At 45.8% G+C, this 18,246-nt stretch overlaps 1 protein-coding gene across 1 annotated transcript in view; it reads left to right on the plus strand.

The window, feature by feature from the left end:
* Nucleotides 1–18,246, plus strand: part of SLIT3 (slit guidance ligand 3) — a 793,796-nt gene that overhangs the window by 36,708 nt on the left and 738,842 nt on the right. Inside the window, exons 2-3 of the mRNA XM_005295705.5 lie at nucleotides 10,840–10,911; nucleotides 15,199–15,270. Of these exons, the coding sequence (XP_005295762.1) occupies nucleotides 10,840–10,911; nucleotides 15,199–15,270 (144 nt within the window). The remainder of the gene's footprint in view (nucleotides 1–10,839; nucleotides 10,912–15,198; nucleotides 15,271–18,246) is intronic.

An 18,246-nucleotide genomic window follows, 5' to 3' on the forward strand; every position in this document is an offset into this window, starting at 1 on the left:
CTCCATCCCTCCAACTGCCAGAGGGGTAGAGAGGAAGTACTTTGTGCCCTCTAAAGACTATGAGTACCTCTACATGCATCCCCCACCATGTTCACTGGTAGTCTCATCAGTGAACTCCAGAGAGCGCCATGGCCAGCAGGCGGCAGCGCCCAAATCAAAGGACGCTAAGCGCTTTGATTTGTTTGGACGCAAGGTTCATTCGGCGCGGGGTCTGCAGCTCAGGGCCGCAAACCAACAGGTGCTCTTAAGTCGGTACAATTATAACTCATGGGTTTCCATGGGTAAATTCAAAGAGTTGGTTCCCCAGGACTCAAGGGAGGAGTTCGGGGCCCTGGTGGAGGAGGACAAAAAGGTGGCTAGAACCTCCTTACAGGCCTCCCTCGACATTGCGGACTCGGCCGCCAGGACTCTAGCTTCTGGGATAGCCATGCGACGTGTCTCCTGGCTCCAGGTTTCGGGGTTACCGCCAGAACTGCAGGAGACCCTGCAGGATCTGCCGTTCGAGGGCCAAGGCTTGTTCTCGGACAAGACGGACTCTAGGTTACAGAGCCTCAAAGACTCGAGAACCATCATGCGCTCCCTGGGGATGCATGTCCCAGGACCTCTGGCCCTTTAGGCCACAGCCACAAAGGTTCTACCCTCCTCCTCCTCGTCCGAGACAGGACTTCCCCAGAAGGCGGGGACGAGGTGGTAGACGGAGGCCGACCGGACCCCAACCCGGTCAGAACCAGGCCCCCCCAGGCCACCTTCAGGACCTAGGCAAAACTTTTGAAGCTGCGCCCGAGGACGGCGCACCAGCCACTACCCAGGATCCATCTCATTTATTTCGGGATCGCCTCTCCCGTTTCCACCGTGCTTGGTCCCTTATAACTTCGGACTGTTGGGTCCTTCGCACGGTGGAGAGGGGATACGCCCTCCAGTTTTCTTCGTTTCCCCCCTCCTCGTCCCTCTTCAGGGACCCTTCTCACGAGCATCTCCTTATACAGGAGGTTTTTGGGCTCCTCTCTATGGGGGCCATAGAGGAGGTTCCCCCAGAGTTAAGGGGCAAGGGGTTTTATTCCTGCTACTTCCTGATCCCCAAAGCAAAACGGGGTCTGCCGTCCTTCCCTTCGGACTGTCAGCGGCTCCGAGAGTGTTCACCAAATGTATGGCCGTCGTGGCAGCATACCTTCGGCGACAAAGGATACAGGTGTTCCCGTATCTAGACGACTGGCTGGTCCGCGGCCGCACCAGAGACCAGGTTCAGGCGCACGTACAGATAATACTACAAACATTCCACGACTTAAGCATTCTAATCAACAAAGAGAAGTCCACTCTGGAGCCGACCCAGAGAATAGAGTTTATCGGGGCAGTCTTAGACTCCACGCTCGCCCGAGCTCTTCTGCCAGGCACTCGGTTTCGCACCATCGCGAACATCATCCACGGACTCCAGGCCTTCCCGATTACCACTGTAAGGACATGCCTCGGTCTGTTGGGTCACATGGCCTCTTGTACTTACGTAACCAGGCATGCCAGACTTCGGCTTCGTCAACTTCAGGCCTGGGTGTCCTCGGTGTACCGCCCTTCTCGGGACAGCCTGAACATGGTGGTCATGATTCCGAACTCGGTCTTGACCTCTCTCACCTGGTGGCTGGATCACAAGGCGGTTTGTGCAGGAGTGCCGTTTCACACCCCACAACCCTCCCTGCACCTGGTCATGGATGCCTCATCTCTAGGTTGGGGCGCTCACCTCGGGGAGCACCATACCCAAGGCCTGTGGACCCCATCCCAACTAGCTCTGCACATCAATGTTCGAGAGCTGATGCCGGTGCGCCTAGCCTGTCAGGCATTTCTCGGTCTCCTGCATGGCCGCTGCGTGTTAGTCCTCGCAGACAACACCACGGCCATGTTCTACATCAACAAGCAAGGAGGAGCCCGGTCGTCTCCCCTACGCCAAGAGGCCATTCGCCTGTGGGAGTTCTGCATTGCCCACTCGATACATCTCATGGCATCGTTCCTCCCTGGAGTCCAGAACACTCTGGCGAACCGTCTCAGCAGATCCTTCCAGACGCATGAGTGGTCGATTCGCCCGGACATAATCTATTCCATCTTCCAGAGGTGGGGATTTCCCCAGGTAGACCTGTTCGCATCACAAGCCAACAGGAAGTGCCACGTGTTCTGCTCCCTACAAGGGCGATCTCCGGGCTCCCTGTCGGATGCTTTCCTTCTAACGTGGAAAGACCAGCTGTTCTACGCTTTCCCTCCATTCCCACTGGCCCACAGGGTACTGCTCAAACTACGCAGAGACCAGACACGTGTGATTCTAGTCGCTCCAGCTTGGCCAAGACAGCACTGGTACACCACCCTTCTGGAGCTATCGGTTCAAACTCTGATCACGCTTCCCTTGTGCCCAGACTTGATCTCCCAGGACCACGGCCGATTGTGTCACCCCGACCTGCAATCGCTCCACCTTACAGCATGGATGCTCCATGGCTGAATCGGACAGAGCTACAATGCTCACATCCCCTGCAACAGATTCTAATGGGAAGTAGAAAGCCCTCTACACGGACCACTTACTTAGCCAAGTGGAAGTGGTTCTCCTGTTGGTGCGACCAGCGGGCCACGCCCCCCTTGCAGGCGTCTATTCCTCTTATACTCGAGTATCTCCTGTCCTTGAGGCAGCAGGGCCTGGCGATATCTACAGTCAGGGTTCACCTGGCCGCTATATCGGCGTTCCACCCAGGAGAACACGCTTCCTCAGTTTTCTCTAACCCGATGGTTGTCAGATTCCTCAAGGGCTTAGACCGCCTTTACCCACAGCAACGCCAACCCGTTCCGGCGTGGGATCTTAACCTGGTTCTCTCCAAGCTCACAGGACCCCCATTCGAGCCATTGGCTACCTGCTCGCTCCTTTACCTATCTTGGAAGACAGCCTTCCTTGTAGCCATCACTTCAGCAAGGTGTGTTTCTGAACTCAAGGCCTTCATATCTGAGCCTCCGTACACAGTCTTCCATAAAGACAAGGTGCAGCTTCGCCCCCACCCTGCCTTCCTTCCCAAGGTTGTATCAGCTTTTCATGTGAACCAGGATATATTCCTCCCGGTCTTCCATCCTAAGCCACACGCCACGCGCCAAGACCAGTGTATGCACTCCTTGGACGTGCGCAGGGCCCTTGCTTTCTATATTGAGCGTACGAAACCATTTTGAAAGACGACGCAACTCTTCGTTGCAGTAGCCGACCGGCTGAAAGGCCTACCGGTCTCCTCCCAACGTCTCTCCTCTTGGATCACGTCCTGCATTCGTGCTTGCTACGACCTGGCTGGTGTCCCAGCGCCACGCCTCACCGCCTACTCCACGAGGGCCCAAGCCTCCTCGACTGCCTTCCTGGCTCAGGACATTTGTAGAGCTGCAGTTTGGTCATCGGTCCACACCTTCGTCGCTCACTATGCTCATATCCATTCCAAACCCGCCCCCTTTCCCCACTGTCGGAGTAGCCGGCAAGAAGGAACTGAGGGGGCGCTGGGTCGGCTGGGGTATATATCCAGCGCCATGAAGGCGCCACTCCAGGGGGCTCCACAGCCGACCCACTGGGTATTACTAGGGTAGGAAATTTCTCCGACGATCGTGCATGCGGCGCGCACGCACCTAATTGGAATGGATATGAGCAACACATCTCGAAGAACAACAGTTACAAAGGTGAGTAACTGTTTTATCTCTGGTTTAACACTTCTCACCCGTTCTGTCAGTGCCAGGTCATCCTGGCCCACCAGTGATTACTTTGTGATGCAGCTCACTAAGGGGACACAAGTGTATGCTTAGAGGAAGCTGGGTTTACAGACTTGGGAATTGCAGCCATCCAAGGGGATTTGCTTGGGAAGGGAAGGCTCATTCAACAGACTGACAACTTATTCTTGCATATGGGAGAGACAACTAGGACTTATGTTGAGGAATAGAGGACCAGCACGTACTTTTTGTTCTGGAATTGACCTTATCCCATAATTAGCTCAGGCCAGGGTACTCAGTTTGATTTTGCATTAGGTGATCAGAAGGTTGAATTTTCAAATGAGTATAACTACTTGAGACCCTAGGTAAAAGAATATCGTCTTTCTGTGAACAGATAGCTCTGATTGTATAGTCACTCGAATCCAGCACTCATACTGGCAGGCAAGATCACAGGCCAGACAGGAAGAGGATAAAAAAACCCAGTTATGTTGGAAACAATCCAGGTGGATTGGTATCTAAAGGAGAGTGGAAGTTTTACAGCTCTGTCACAAGTGGGAAAGATGGAAGCTGGTGGTCAATAACCTCCATATCCAGGGCTTTGGAGCCATGCTCCGGCTCCGCTCCAGCTCCCACGGCCGGCTCTAGCTTTTTTGTTGCCCCAGGCAAAAAAAAAAAAAAAAAAAGGTGGCCGGACTGCCAAAGCAAAAGAAAAACCCCCAAACCGGCAGCTGCAGAGAGCACGTAGAGGGCGGTCAGGGCGGCTTGCAGGGGGGTGAAGGACGGCACCCGCCCGCTCCCTCCGCCCGTAGGCAGCCAGGCGCTGCAGCCTGCTTGCAGCCGGGTGAGAGGGGCTCCCCCCTCCGGCCTTGGGGTGTCTATCCCGGCCGGGCAGGCTCCAAGGGGGCCGACACAGGCAACGCTGGCTGGGGTCTGCGACCTCCGTGTGGGGCCGGCATTGCAGCAGGGCTCGGCATAGTGCAAACGGCACCAGGATCAGTGGAACCCGCCCCTCCACTGCCTGCGGGCCGCCGCAGAACCGTCCCTGCCTCCGCTGCCCGCTGGGCTGCCGCAGAACCCTCCCTCCCTGCCTCCGCTACCTGCCGGGCCGCCGCAGAACCCTTCCTCCTTCCAGTGCCCGGGGGCTGCAGGAGGTGCTGGCTCAGTCGCTCCTTTAAAGGCGGCTCGGCCGGGCCGGGCTCAAGGTACGGGAGGCGGAAGCCAGTGCAGGCGGTGGGGAGTGGCGCATCCCGGGTAGCCCGGCGGCACGATGAGCAGCGGGTATCACTACTTCCTGCCCCGCGGGTAGGGGTGCGTGCCTCCTTCAGGGCTGGGCTGGCCGCCCCAAGATTGGCCAGAATGCCACCCCTTACAATATGCCGCCCCAGGCACATGTTTTCTCATCTGGTGCCTGGATCCAGCCCTGCCAGCTCCAAGCAAAAACCTGCAGCTCCACTGCTCCGGAGCTGCTCTGTGCTCCAGCTCCGGGCTCTGCTCCAAAGCCTTGGATCATATCAGAGACATTGCTCGTTGAGACAAATTTGAAGCACAGAGATTTCTTTACCCCATTTTTCCTCCTGCAAGCAGCTCACAGAATCATAAACCTTTATTGATCCAGTTGTAGTCATGGAACTGATGAGATGCTGCTACAAGATTGTTACATGGAGGAGGGAGAAAAATTGTTCTTCTTAACCTCTGAGGATAGGGAAAGAAGCAATGGGCTTAAATTGCAGCAAGGGAGGTTTAAGTTGGACATTAGGAAAAACTTCCTAACTGTCAGGGTGGGTATAATTTGCTAGGGAGGTTGTGGAATCTCCATCATTGGATATTTTTAAGAGCAGGTTAGACAGAGATGGTCTAGATAATACTTACTCCTGCCATGAGTGCAGGGGTCTGGACTAGATGACCTCTCGAGGTCTCTTCCAGTCCTATGATTCTATGCCTTTACACTGTGATGGGTTCGGTCACAGAGACCCCCTTGGGACTGTAACCTGATGTGCTGAGACTACCTCTGAGCCTGTTTTCTCTGCCAGTTTGGGCGTCCAGAACCCTGTCTTGTTGAGCCAGATATGCTAATCTGCTGCAACATAGGCTTGGGGTCTGACCCACGCCCCCAAAGCTGCAGACTTAACTGAAAAGGGCTTAGCAAGTGCTCCTGTGTCTAGCACCCAGACACCCAGCTCCCAATGGGATCCTAACCCCAAATGAATCCGTTTTACTCTGTATAAAGCTTATACAGGGTAAACTCATAAATTGTCTGCCCTCTATAATACTGATAGAGAGATATTCACAGCTGTTTGCTCCCTCAGGTATTAGTTACTAACTCTGGGTTCAATAATAAGCAAAAGTGATTTTATTAAATGTAAAAAAGTAGGATTTAAGTCGTTCCAAGTAATAACAGACAGAACAAAGTAAGTTACCAAGCAAAATAAAACAAAACAGACAAGTCTAAGCCTAATACATTAGGAAACTGAATACAGGTAAATCTCATCCTCAGAGATGTCCCCATAAGCTTCTTTCACAGACTAGACTCCTTCCTAGTCTGGGCCCAATCCTTTTCAGACCAACATTGTGATTTATGGCCTGGGTCCAGCAATCACTCACACCACCATAGTTACAGTCCTTTGTCCCAGTTTCTTTCCGGCATTTCTTTGGGGTGGAGAGGCCATCTCTTGAACCAGCTGAAGACAAAATGGAGAGGCTTCTAGGGCCTTTTATATTCTCTCTCTTGTGGGTGGAAACCCCTTTGTTCTTATGTGCAAAATCACAGCAACAAGATGGAGTTTGTAGCCACCTGGTCAAGTCACATGTCCATGAATGATTTAGCTTTTTGCAGGCCGATGCCAGTGTTTACATGTTAGTTTGAATGTTCCCAGGAAAGCTCAGATGTGGATTGGCATCTCCCAAAGTCCATTGTCAGTTAAGTGTTTCTTGATAGGACTATTCTCAGTAAGTGCCCATTCTCAAGAAGCTGACCAAATGCTTCACTGAGGCTACTTAGAATCAAACACATTGAGATACAAATACATAGCCAATATTCATAACTTCAAATACAAAAATGATACACACATACAGACAGCATAATCATAACCAGCAAATTACAATCTTTCTATAGACACCTTACTAGACCTCCTTTGTACAAGATTTGGTGCAACTATAGGATCTTGGTTGCAACAATGATCTATACGATCACAGTTCATGTCAATAATGTCACATTCCACTACCTAGCTTTGCTGTTAAACTGTAACGGCTTTAGTACAGGAATCTATTTGGTACAATTCTTCCATTGAAGAGTATTGTGTATGCTTATGATGCAAAATTTCTACTTAAAAGGTGGGTTATTCCTTTAGTTTGGTAGTAGACCATTTTGACACTTGACATTGGAATCAATATAATTTGGGCATTACAAAGTATTCATTACACAGATTGTCAAGGAATGTGGTTTCATGTTAGAAATGTGTGGTCTTTCTGGTGTAATGCTTAAACAATTACAAATCCTGCTAAAATATTATTTGCTTTTGTTAAGGAGTGGATGGATTAGATTTTTATTGATAAAAGTTGGTTAACATTGATTTCTTCATACACACACACACACACACACACACACACACACACACACACACAAACTGACAAAAAATATGTCCATAGAAATTAATTAACTGAAGTTACAGATACGCAAAGTATGAAAAAATGTTGCTTGAGAATCAGAGTTTGACTTAAGGATATTTACTTTTAATGTTTTGTCATGTGATGTGGACAATTTGTGTTAATGGTTATAAAGCATCAGTGTCTACTGTCATAAATAATTCTGACCCCCTCTCCATTGCCTAATCTCTGCATAATTTTGGACAACTGTGAACATTTAAATTGATTTAAAAAAAAAAAAAAGCTTAACCCAGTACTTCGCATCACTTTTTTCCACTATGAATTTTTTTTTTTAACCAGGGATTTTGCAAGAGGTTTCTCCTGTTTATGGTCATGATCTCAGTCACTAAATGGCTATATGTTAAGCTCTAACTTAAAATCTAACTCAGTTTTCAAATAGGATTTCACCTTTTCCACAGAAAGCAGTTTTTATTGGGTTGAAATTTGGTTTTAAATTAGTCTTCTTCCTCTCCCACTGAACCTTCTAAAGATAAATGATGCAGGTGCCCTATTGTCAGTTCAAAATTTCAGGATTATCCTGAGGTTTACTTCTTATGTTAGAGTATTCTTATACTAGAACAGGGGTGGGCAAATGATGGCCCGGGGGCCGTGTCTGGCCCTTCAGATGTTTTAATCCGGCTCTCCAGCTCCCCTCTCCAGCCAGGGAACGGGGTCTGGGGCTTGCCCCACTCTGCTCATGCCGTGGCTTCACACAGCTTCCGGAAGCAGCGGCATGTCCCCCCTCCAGCTCCTATGCGTAGGGGCAGCCAGGGGTCTCCGCGCACTGCCCCCGCCCCAAGCACCACCCTCTCACCTCCCATTGGCTGGGAGGAGCCGGAGGGGTGACATGCCGCTGCTTCCGGGAGCTGCTTGAGGTAAGCGCCACCCGGAGCCTGCACCCCGACCCCCTTCCGTGCCCCAATCCCCTGCTGCCCAGCCCAGATCCCCTTCTCGTCCTCCTAGCCCCTTGGTCCCAGCCTGGAGCACACTCCTGCACTCCCAGAACCCGCACCCCCAGCCAGAGCCCTCACCTCCCCCCTCCCCGCACCTCAACCCCCTGTCCCAGCCCAGAGCCCCCTCCCGCACCCTGAACTCCTCATTTCTGCCCCCACCCCAGAGTCCGCACCCCCTCCCATATCCCAACCCCAATTTCATGAGCATTCATGGCCCACCATACAAGTTCCATACCCAGATGTGGCCCTCGGGCCAAAAAGTTTGCCCACCCCTGTACTAGAAGTTGGTCCAATAAAACAGGGGGTCTCACCTTGTTCTTTCTGAGGCCCCCCAAACATGCTATAAAAACTTCATGACCCACGTGGGCCACAATAACTGGTTTTCTACATATAAGAGGCCAGGTTGGTGTTAATGCAATGCCCAGGGCCCCATGCCACAGAGGGCACCATGAAGCTAAGTTGCTCAGGTTTCTGCTTCACCCCCAGGTGGCAGGGCTCAGGGGCCAGGCTTCAGCCCCATGCGGTGGGAGTTCGGCTTTCTGCCCTGGGCCCCAGGAAGTCTAACACTGGTTCTGCTTGGTGGATCCCATGAAACCTGCTCGCGGCTGCCCAGGGGTCTCCAGACCCCTGGTTGAGAACCACTGCAATAAAATATATTACCTCAGCCACCTTGTCTCTTCTCGTATTAATACAGAGAAGAAGATACTTTGACTCCGGAGATGAAAAAATGCAAACATTCTTAGCAGAAACTAGGGAGAATTCTGATCCCCGAAGCTGGAGTTTCTCTGCCACAAATTGACTCCCGTCAGTGCAAGGATCTGGTGCCCTGTTCTCTTAAGAGAGCATGATATGCTAAGATTGTGGGAAACTTGCACACTAGGTTAAAGAATGACCCTTAACATTTATGTATTTAACCAACCATATCTAGACACTGTTCTCCATCCCTATCTTAATTTCTCATAAAAACTCAACAGCAATGGAGAATTGTGTACGCTGTTCATCAAGTACATTAAGATATTCTTTTCAGAGTGGTAACTGTGTTAGTCTGTATCAGCAAAAAGAACGAGGAGTACTTGTGGCACATTAGAGACTAACAAATTTAGTGGAGTGGAGCGGGGACTGGAAGAGGCGGGCCTGGAGCATCCCCTGGCAAAGTCGGCACCTGTTCTTCTGGGGGGAAGCTGCCGTTGCTGCTGTGCAAGGTGCTTCCTAGTGTCCTTGCCTGCAGCGGGCTGTGCCGGTGTGGGATAAGCCAGGGGCACTTCCCAACCACAGTACAGTACTGTACAGTATATAATGCTTTTGTTTGCCCCCCAAAAATTTCCTTGGAACCTAACCCCCCACATTTACATTACATGTTATGGGAAAATTGGATTAGTTTAACATCATTTCATTTAAAGTTTCATTTTTCAGGAACAGAACTACAACGTTAAGTGAGGAGTTACTGTGGCTTGCAAGCAGAGGTGTGAGGCAGCTATCTGTCTGGATGAAAGTACAGGGCAGATGGGGCCGTGAAGAACACTGTACTGGAAGCTGTAGCTAGTATGATTTGAAAGCCAGTGCTGCTTTTATCTCAGGGAGAGATGAGCTGGAGAGAATGTCTGAGGAGCCCCAAGGAGCACACTAAGGCTTTTGCTTTACAGGACTGCCCACAAGGGTTTTGGGAGAAATGAGGCTGCAATTAGATGGTAGTGGTGTGAGCCTTTGTACCTTTCCATTCTGCTAGCCCTGTTAAATTCTACTACTTTCAGTAACTGCAAGTGCTGCATGGGACTCTGCCAAAGCTAGAGTCAGATCAGTGTTTAGAGTAGCTACAGTGTGGCTTCTTGACTTTGTGGCAAACAGAGCACACTACCAAGAGTGGCTAGTGCACGCAACCACTGATTGAATCCCTGGAGTGGGGTCAGGTACAGTGCAGTGACTCATTGTTGTTAAAACTACTCCAGCTCTTTAGAAAATCCCAGCCTAAGAGAGTTAAACACCCACCTCCTATTGAAGCGCAATATGGTTAAGGTGCATTGAAAATCCCATTCTTTTCTCTTCCCCTCCCCCCCATCTCCCCAAAAAAACTTAGTTAAAAGTAGCATCACTAGGGGGAAGCAAAATTCATCAATATTAGTAAATCTTTACTCATTTTATATACTCACTCATATATATACTCATTTTAGATTTTAATAGGAAAACTAGTTTGTACAGTTTTGAGTGTTGATAAACCAGTGATTCTCAAACTTTTGTGCTGGTGATCCCTTTCACCTAGCAAGCCTCTGAATGCGACCCCACCCCTTATAAATTAAAAACACTTTTTAATATATTTAACACCATTATAAATGCTGGAGGCAAAGTAGGGTTTAGGGTGGAAGCTGACAGCTTGCAACCTCCCATGTAATAACCTCGTGACCCCCTGAGGGGTCTCGGCCCCCAGTTTGAGAACCCCTGTGACAAACAAATGCCCAGGTGAACAAGTTGCATTCTCTTCAAACAGAGTTTTGTGCAGCTACTAAAGTGCCTGAACATGAATTTCTTTCTTTTCTTTTCTTTGCAGGGACTTAGACAGAAATAATATCTCAAGAATCACCAAGATGGACTTTGCTGGGCTGAAGAATCTCCGTGTCTTGTGAGTATAAAACTAGCTTGGCCTTCAAAATGCTGCATTGGACCATTAGCCTCCAAAAATAAGCTGGAAAGATGTGTGCTGCTGATGCTCTATGTACTGTAGAATTGTTTACATTTTCTAGTCGTGAAATCACATCCATATCAGAGACCCTGTTCAGTTTCCATAACTAAAGCATTGATTATAGTTTTCTGCCGTGCCTTAGTACAAGAGATAAACTCCAAATAATTTAAAATCAGTGTTATTTAATTGGTGGTTTTCTGCTTGGCTTTTAATCAACATTGTGATTAAAATTTTTTTATTTTTGCACTGTTGAATGAATTGTACTTCAGTTAAACCAATGTATCACTATTAAACCACTGTTAAATGGCTCTTTCCATGTTGGGATGGTTTAGGGTGTATTCCCATACAGAACACAGGGCAGCTGCCACGTAACTTTGAACTAAGGAATAGTTGACAGTTGTAAGGGTCACACCTAAAGGAAACAGTCCATACCTCCTGGCTGAATGTAAATGATTAAAAACAATAGTCACTGCTGTCCCTTGTAGCAGCTGTGGGTCCAATCATACTCCTGAAAAGAAATGATCAGTCGAAGGGGTAGAAATTATTTTCCATAGTTCCATATTAAGACTGAACTGTTACAGAAGGCCAGTGTTCTATTTTGCCTGATGTGAAACTTCTAAATTATCACCATTAATTTAATTTGCTTTCATTTTAAGATTGCCAAAAAGGAGATATAGTGTAATTATTCACAAATATTTATTTCTAGAGAAGAAATAAATTGGGCAGCAAGGTCTAAAAGTACAAATGTTGGTGATTTGAGTTTTCAGAACCAGCATGTCACTGCTGCTGATGTAGTTGGATTACTGGGATATATATATAGTTTGGATGAGATGGAAGTGCGCATAACTGGAGAGAACTTAGTAGAGGAATCACACATCATTGAAGTATAATTGGATGAGAGTGGGAAAAGTGCCCCTGCCATTTAACTTTGGACTTTGAAAATGTATAGTAAATTGTCAGTTTGTTAGATCTATGGCTCTTGCTTCTGGCTGGGACCAAAGAGAAATGATGAAATCCTGAACCTGAAGTTCTTCCTGCCATGTTCCCCGCTCCCTCCTGCCCCCCCCCCAAATATTTCCAAACTTTTCAGGACACCTGTGAAGAACTTAAAATTTAAGGGACATTATTTTTTTCCAAGATTTCCCACCCAGATTTGCAGAGCTAAATCCAGATGAACTTCAGATTAATAAAACTTTTGGGCTCAGATAATGAAGTTATTGTCCAGATCAGAGCTTTGCCAAAACGGAGGTGTGAATCCAGTATTTGCATGTATAGTCACTAATGCAAATGCCAATAATTTGTGGTCCATGTTTTAGTAAAACATAAATAATGGAGGGGAGGTATATAAGCCACAAAGAGATGCAGAAGTTAGTGAAAGTGGTTCAGTGAAGTTTGAAGACAACTTGTAAGGGCCTTTCCCAATGACTATTGATTAAATAGTAAGATTACCATTGATTTTATGCTATGTTTACACTGCTCTTTTGTCATTAAAACTTTGGTTGGTTGGGGTGCGAAAAAAATACCCTCATGACCAACAAAGGTTTTAAAGACACAAAGCGCTGGTGTGGACAGTGCTTTGTCGGTGGGAGATGCGGCTACATGGCATACCTTATAGCGGCACAGCAGTGTAGACATAGCCGTAGTCTCGGTTAGGTTTAGATTGGGCGCTATATGAATCACAGATCACAGTAGCACTGTGGCACTGCAAAGTTGCAACTGGAGTTGAGCAATATTAATAACCATACCAGTCTTATTAGTGAGTTCATATTTGGTTTTCTTTAACTAGCTTGCTGATTTTTTTTCTTGGAAAATCTGTAATATTACAGAAGTGCCTGTGTGGCATATACACAAAAAGGTAACAATGTATTATGTATAGAAAAATTCTATATCCAGCTCCTGTGTCCCAAACTAACGGGATAACAGCAATTCCATATTGTGTCCCATTTAGCGCACGAGAAGCCTATAAGCTAGTTTATTGCCCTCAAGCTAAAGCCCTATAAAGTGACCAGTAACAAAAACCACTTGTGCTTAGCATTGCACAAAAGAGGGGGTCAGAGGTGTTTTTTCCACTTTCTCTTTCCCCAAATAAGCACCTGTGAGAAGTGTAGGTAAGTTAAAGTGTGGGAAAATCTTCCTATTTCACCCACTTGCCCTCTGTAGCTAACACACTGCTTTTACACCACCTATTGTACAATTTATCTTAGTCCTTAAAGTCCTACAAGATGCCCAGGAGATAAATAGTGCATGAAGTTTCTAACACTGTGAATTAATGGGCAGATGCTTAATATGGTTGTGATGAAAATACAAATATCTTCCACTGTTCCTTCAAAACATATGGCATAAACTCTTATAACTATTCTCCAACTAAATAAAAAAAAATCTCAAATTTATTAGAAGACTTACTTCCCTGCTTGTTGACTTCGCCTGCAGGATGAGACTACTACAGCAAAACTTTTCTGCTGCTTGGAGCCATATAAAGCTTATTGGCTTATGTCCCAGCTCTCACTATTTCTATGGGGGTCCTTATTAAAATAACATTTATTGACATGGTAGTCTGACTGTTGGTAAATGTTTCTTTTACTGACTGCTATGCTTTGTGTACTGTACAAAATATCGGCTAAATTGTACCATATGAGTTATTCATGTTAAATACAGTTAAAATCTGGCATAATCTATGTTACGTACATACGTTTGTGTGTGTGTGTGTGTGTGTGTGTGTGTGTGTGTGTGTGTGTGTGTGCACGTAGTTGGATTCAAACTACTTGGAGTGGAGACACCCTCTGCTGCCCCTGCCCCCCCCCCCCAGCGACACTTTGGAGAGGCAGGAATTCACCCAGCATGCACTTCAACACCTTTCTCAGTGACTATCAATCACACTGATCAGCAAACACAGTCCAAATGCCCTTAGCATCCAGTCCATCAGTCACCGATCAAGGTGCTGCATTTCCTGTGGGCTCTGGCTGATGATCACATGTGGTGCAAACTCATAATGACCACAGAGACCAACTGCTCCATGGGCCTGCCCCGCAGTCCTGAGCTCAGATTGTTGGCATGCTGTGCCCCTGCAACAGCCACTTGTGCCCTGTCTGCCCACACAGTCCCTTCTCCAATGGCAATCCCATCCTCCAGTTGGGAAGGAGCTGGTGGCAGCCAGTGGCACTGGAACATTTTTTATAATGGGGGTGCTGAGAGCCATTGAACCAAACTGTAAACCCTGTATATGAAGAAAACCACTTCAAGCCAGGGGGTGCGGCAGGAAATATGGGCAGGATTCCCTGCCAGCCCTCTAGCCAGTCGGCTCTGTGATGTGTGGAGAAGCCCTCTTCTCTTGTCTCCCCCATCCCCTAGCTAATCAGAGTGCCAGGACCATGTGTCACAGCACTGCAGATCATATGTGGAGTGGGGGCTCCACTTACCCATCAATGAGTCTGCCCCCCTTCAGTACAACACTTCAGTGATAAATGGTGGGCCCCACAGGATTTCAGTGGGATTCCACATAATGGTAAATAAAGTCCTATTCCAGGCATTTCTACTTGCCTCCAATCTCTTCAGCTGATTCATCCCCGCCTATGCCCTGTCTCATGGGAGGAAATGAGAGACAGGGATGTGAAAAAGGGATAGATTGCCTGAGCACTTCCCTTGGTAGCTTTTCCTATTCCCTGTGACGCAGACTGACTGTCTTCAGTGGTCACAAACAGCTGGCACTCCTGCACCCTTGGAGAAGTCTCACTGAATAGGAACCGCTCAGTAACTTCTGGAGGAGTCTGAAATCCCATGCAGATGCTTATGTGCATGCACTTTATCACTTAATGCTTTGTCTGGATTATTTGCCCTGCATTAATCTTCTGATGTTGACTATGGGCTTCCATCCTTACTGACACTGAATAAAGTTAAAATGATTGGAAGTGCGAAGAGTAAAGTACTAAGGGGGCAGAATCAGGCCTATAATAAACTAATTGCAAGATTTTAATGGGTTTTGGCTATAAAAACTAAAAGCGAATAATGTGGTTACTAGCCCTGGTAATCAGGATGCAGTTTACATCCATGTAAAAACTACGAGTGCTATGTATTTTGGACTGTAAATTTTATCTTCTGATGGTGGTAGAAGTGACCATGAAAAAAACACTACCATTCTGTAGAGGCGCTTTCATCAGTCTATCACTGTAATTGGTGTTGCTTGATTTAAAGTGCCGTTCACATTGTCAACTGGTATTTCTTTAATTATAGGCATTTGGAAGAAAATCACATCAGTATGATAGAGCGTGGAGCATTTCAGGATCTAAAGCAACTCGAACGGCTGTAAGTATGTTTATTGCATACATGTTGACTTAAAGAACTAAAGATTTTCTGCCTTATTTTATGCATCCTTTTTATTGTGTTTATATAATGACTTAAAGAACTAATGTGGCAAGAATGAACAAGACACTTGACATAAATTAAAGTTAAGAATAGTTTAAAACAGAGCTGAGTTTTAGATTAAAACCTTGTATCCATGATTTATTGTAATTCAAAATAATATTAACAATAATTTGTTAAGAAAACTGTATCCACCAATAAATAATTTATATTATAGCTAACCACTGAGGCAAAGTTAGTCAGGTCTAAATTTTATCTCACTTTGTTTTCTGAAGTTCTCAGGATGACTTCTCTAATTAGATTAATGGTGATGGGTTGTCTTAATAGCCAGCACTATTGGGAATTACCCTGCAATAGTATAAATGCCCTGCACTTCCATATGAGAGTAGAACTACTTGTGTCAGATTAACTATACAGCTACATTTGCTTTATACTCATTAATGGCACTGATATTGGTGGAGTCCCAGAGGTGAAAAATTGGAGTTTGAGTAGAAAATAAGGCCCTTGGTTTTCTGCTTTTGTTAGTGATTTAAATAAAATGGATTTAGAAGATTTAGATAATCTTAAATCCATCATTTACAAGGCCGCTGGCTATTTATTATGGTATATAACAGGTCTGTGTAGAATTCTATGTATGACGGTAACCCCAATCTCATTGTTTTGGTTGAGTGGGTCTGCAGTTGTATAACAGTGCATAGGGTGGGAAAACACCTCTGTCTAAATTGGCATGGAGAGTAGTTGATTTTGTGTACAGACAATAGAAAAAAGAAGTCTGCTGTGTTAAAGCAACTGAGGCCTTGCCTTAATTGACGAGTGAGTTGCTTATTTACACATTGACTTATCTTTGGACGACTCAGGATTCACTCTTATAAGAGAAACGTATATCTTGTCTTGGGTTACAAAACTGTGCTTGAAATTGAAATGATGTTGTTAAGATTCACACTGAGATTGTAATCTGCTCCTTAGAAAAACAGATCTTGAAATATAAAATACTGTTAAGGATACAAAGGTGGTGATTTTGTATGTTGTGTTCAGGGAAACGTCTGGGAAGTAGCAGATAGTAACAAAGTTACTTACAAAATAATAAGTGCATAACCTGACACTATATATAACGATGGTTTTAGCTAAAGTTTGTTCTTCTAGAAAGAAAATGTCAGCACTAAGTCTTGAAGTTTTACATCCATTATATGTGCTTTAATGGAATAACTTCCTTCTCCCCTCTTTCCCCCACTATTTGTTTATTTCTTTAAATCAGTGGTTCCCAAACTTGTTCCGCCGCTTGTGCAGGGAAAGCCCCTGGCGGGCCGGGCCGGTTTGTTTACCTGCCGTGTCTGCAGGTTCGGCTGATCGAGGCTCCCAGTGGCCATGGTTCACTGCTTCAGGCCAATGGGAGCTGCTGGAAGCGGCGGCCAGTACGTTCCTCGGCCTGCATCGCGTCCAGCAGCTCCCATTGGCCTGGAGCAGCGCACAGCGGCCACCGGGAGCCGCAATCGGCTGAACCTGCAGACGCGGCAGGTAAACAAACTGGCCCGCCAGGGGCTTTCCCTGCACAAGTGGCGGAACAAGTTTGGGGACCACTGCTTTAAATGATTCCTCATCTACCTAAAAGGAGTATTTGGGAAAAATCCTAGGACGATACCTAAATGGATGAGCATAACCAGAAAGCTGATCTTTTCTTTATGTTGTATGTTTTCGTTTGTGTGAAACCAGAAATAAAAGAATGCAGTTCTTCTACTAGTAACTGTTAAAGTATGTGATATCTGAATGCCTCCCTTAAATTTTCTCTCTGTATACTCTATATCATACATACGCCGTATCTCTCCTTGCTTTTAGGATTACGTCATTAAAATATTTCCTAAATGAATGTACTATGAATTAGAGATTGGGAAACTCGCAACTTTTTGGTACTTCACCTCAAGTCATTTTATAGGAGATGGCTATAAATCTAATCTTTTGCTATGAATCCGTGTGCTTTGGAGAAGGAATTGTGGAAAGTCTGGCATAACTTTTAAGGGCTAAATTGCAGCATTTTAGGCAATATAAAAACTATTTTATTAACTATTGTCAAGCACCACAAAATGCTAATGCAGAAAATACGATGGCTGAATTTAAAAAAAAGAAGCTGGCTTTTTTCCATTTAATTTATTTCAAATAACAAATAAAAATTTCACTTACACTGCTGCAGGCTTTGGAATACAGTTGGCTTTTGATCTCTTAAAGTGGATGCAAAAGTAATCATTTGCTTTTTTAACAAAGCAGCTGTAGTGGGTCAGACTTTTAAAAACTTGAGTAATTTTGTTCCTGGCAAAATATTGTACATTACATTTTCTTATTCAAAATTACATTGGAAATATATTGCTTTTTTTACAGTAGTGATCATTCAAAGGGCATTAACCCTAAATGAATATTATTTTCTCTTAATGTAGTTGAACTTGTCTAGACATCAAAGCAAACCCCTCATTATTAACTAAAAATATGGACAGAGTTTTCTTTATGAAATTTATTGCCTGTGATGTCTTTCTCCCTCCTTTAAATGAGTCTAAAACTATAAAACTAAATGTCTGTATAGGTTCCAGTTATTGATGTCAAAAACATACTTGTTGACAACTTTCCAATTGTTTTACTTTTACCATTAGCATCTCTAAAAACTTATAACTTAGCTTTACTGATTGAATGGATGCTAGTTCTCGCAACACAAGCAGAGCATCCAAAGGGCAAATTTCTGTCAAAAAGTGTGGCAGATGAGGAAAGCGTGAGGCTGACTTAAGCACTGAATTCAAGTCACAACATGGGTAGCTGCAGTGCAGACTTGGTAATTAAAATGATATTGCAGACAGTAACTAGCTATTTCTGATCAAGCCACTTTTGACTTCATCTTTCCAAGCAGACTGGGTTTTGATAATATCCATTAGATATGGA

This window comes from Chrysemys picta, chromosome 8, assembly GCF_011386835.1.
Source record: "Chrysemys picta bellii isolate R12L10 chromosome 8, ASM1138683v2, whole genome shotgun sequence".
Lineage (NCBI taxonomy): Eukaryota > Metazoa > Chordata > Testudines > Emydidae > Chrysemys > Chrysemys picta.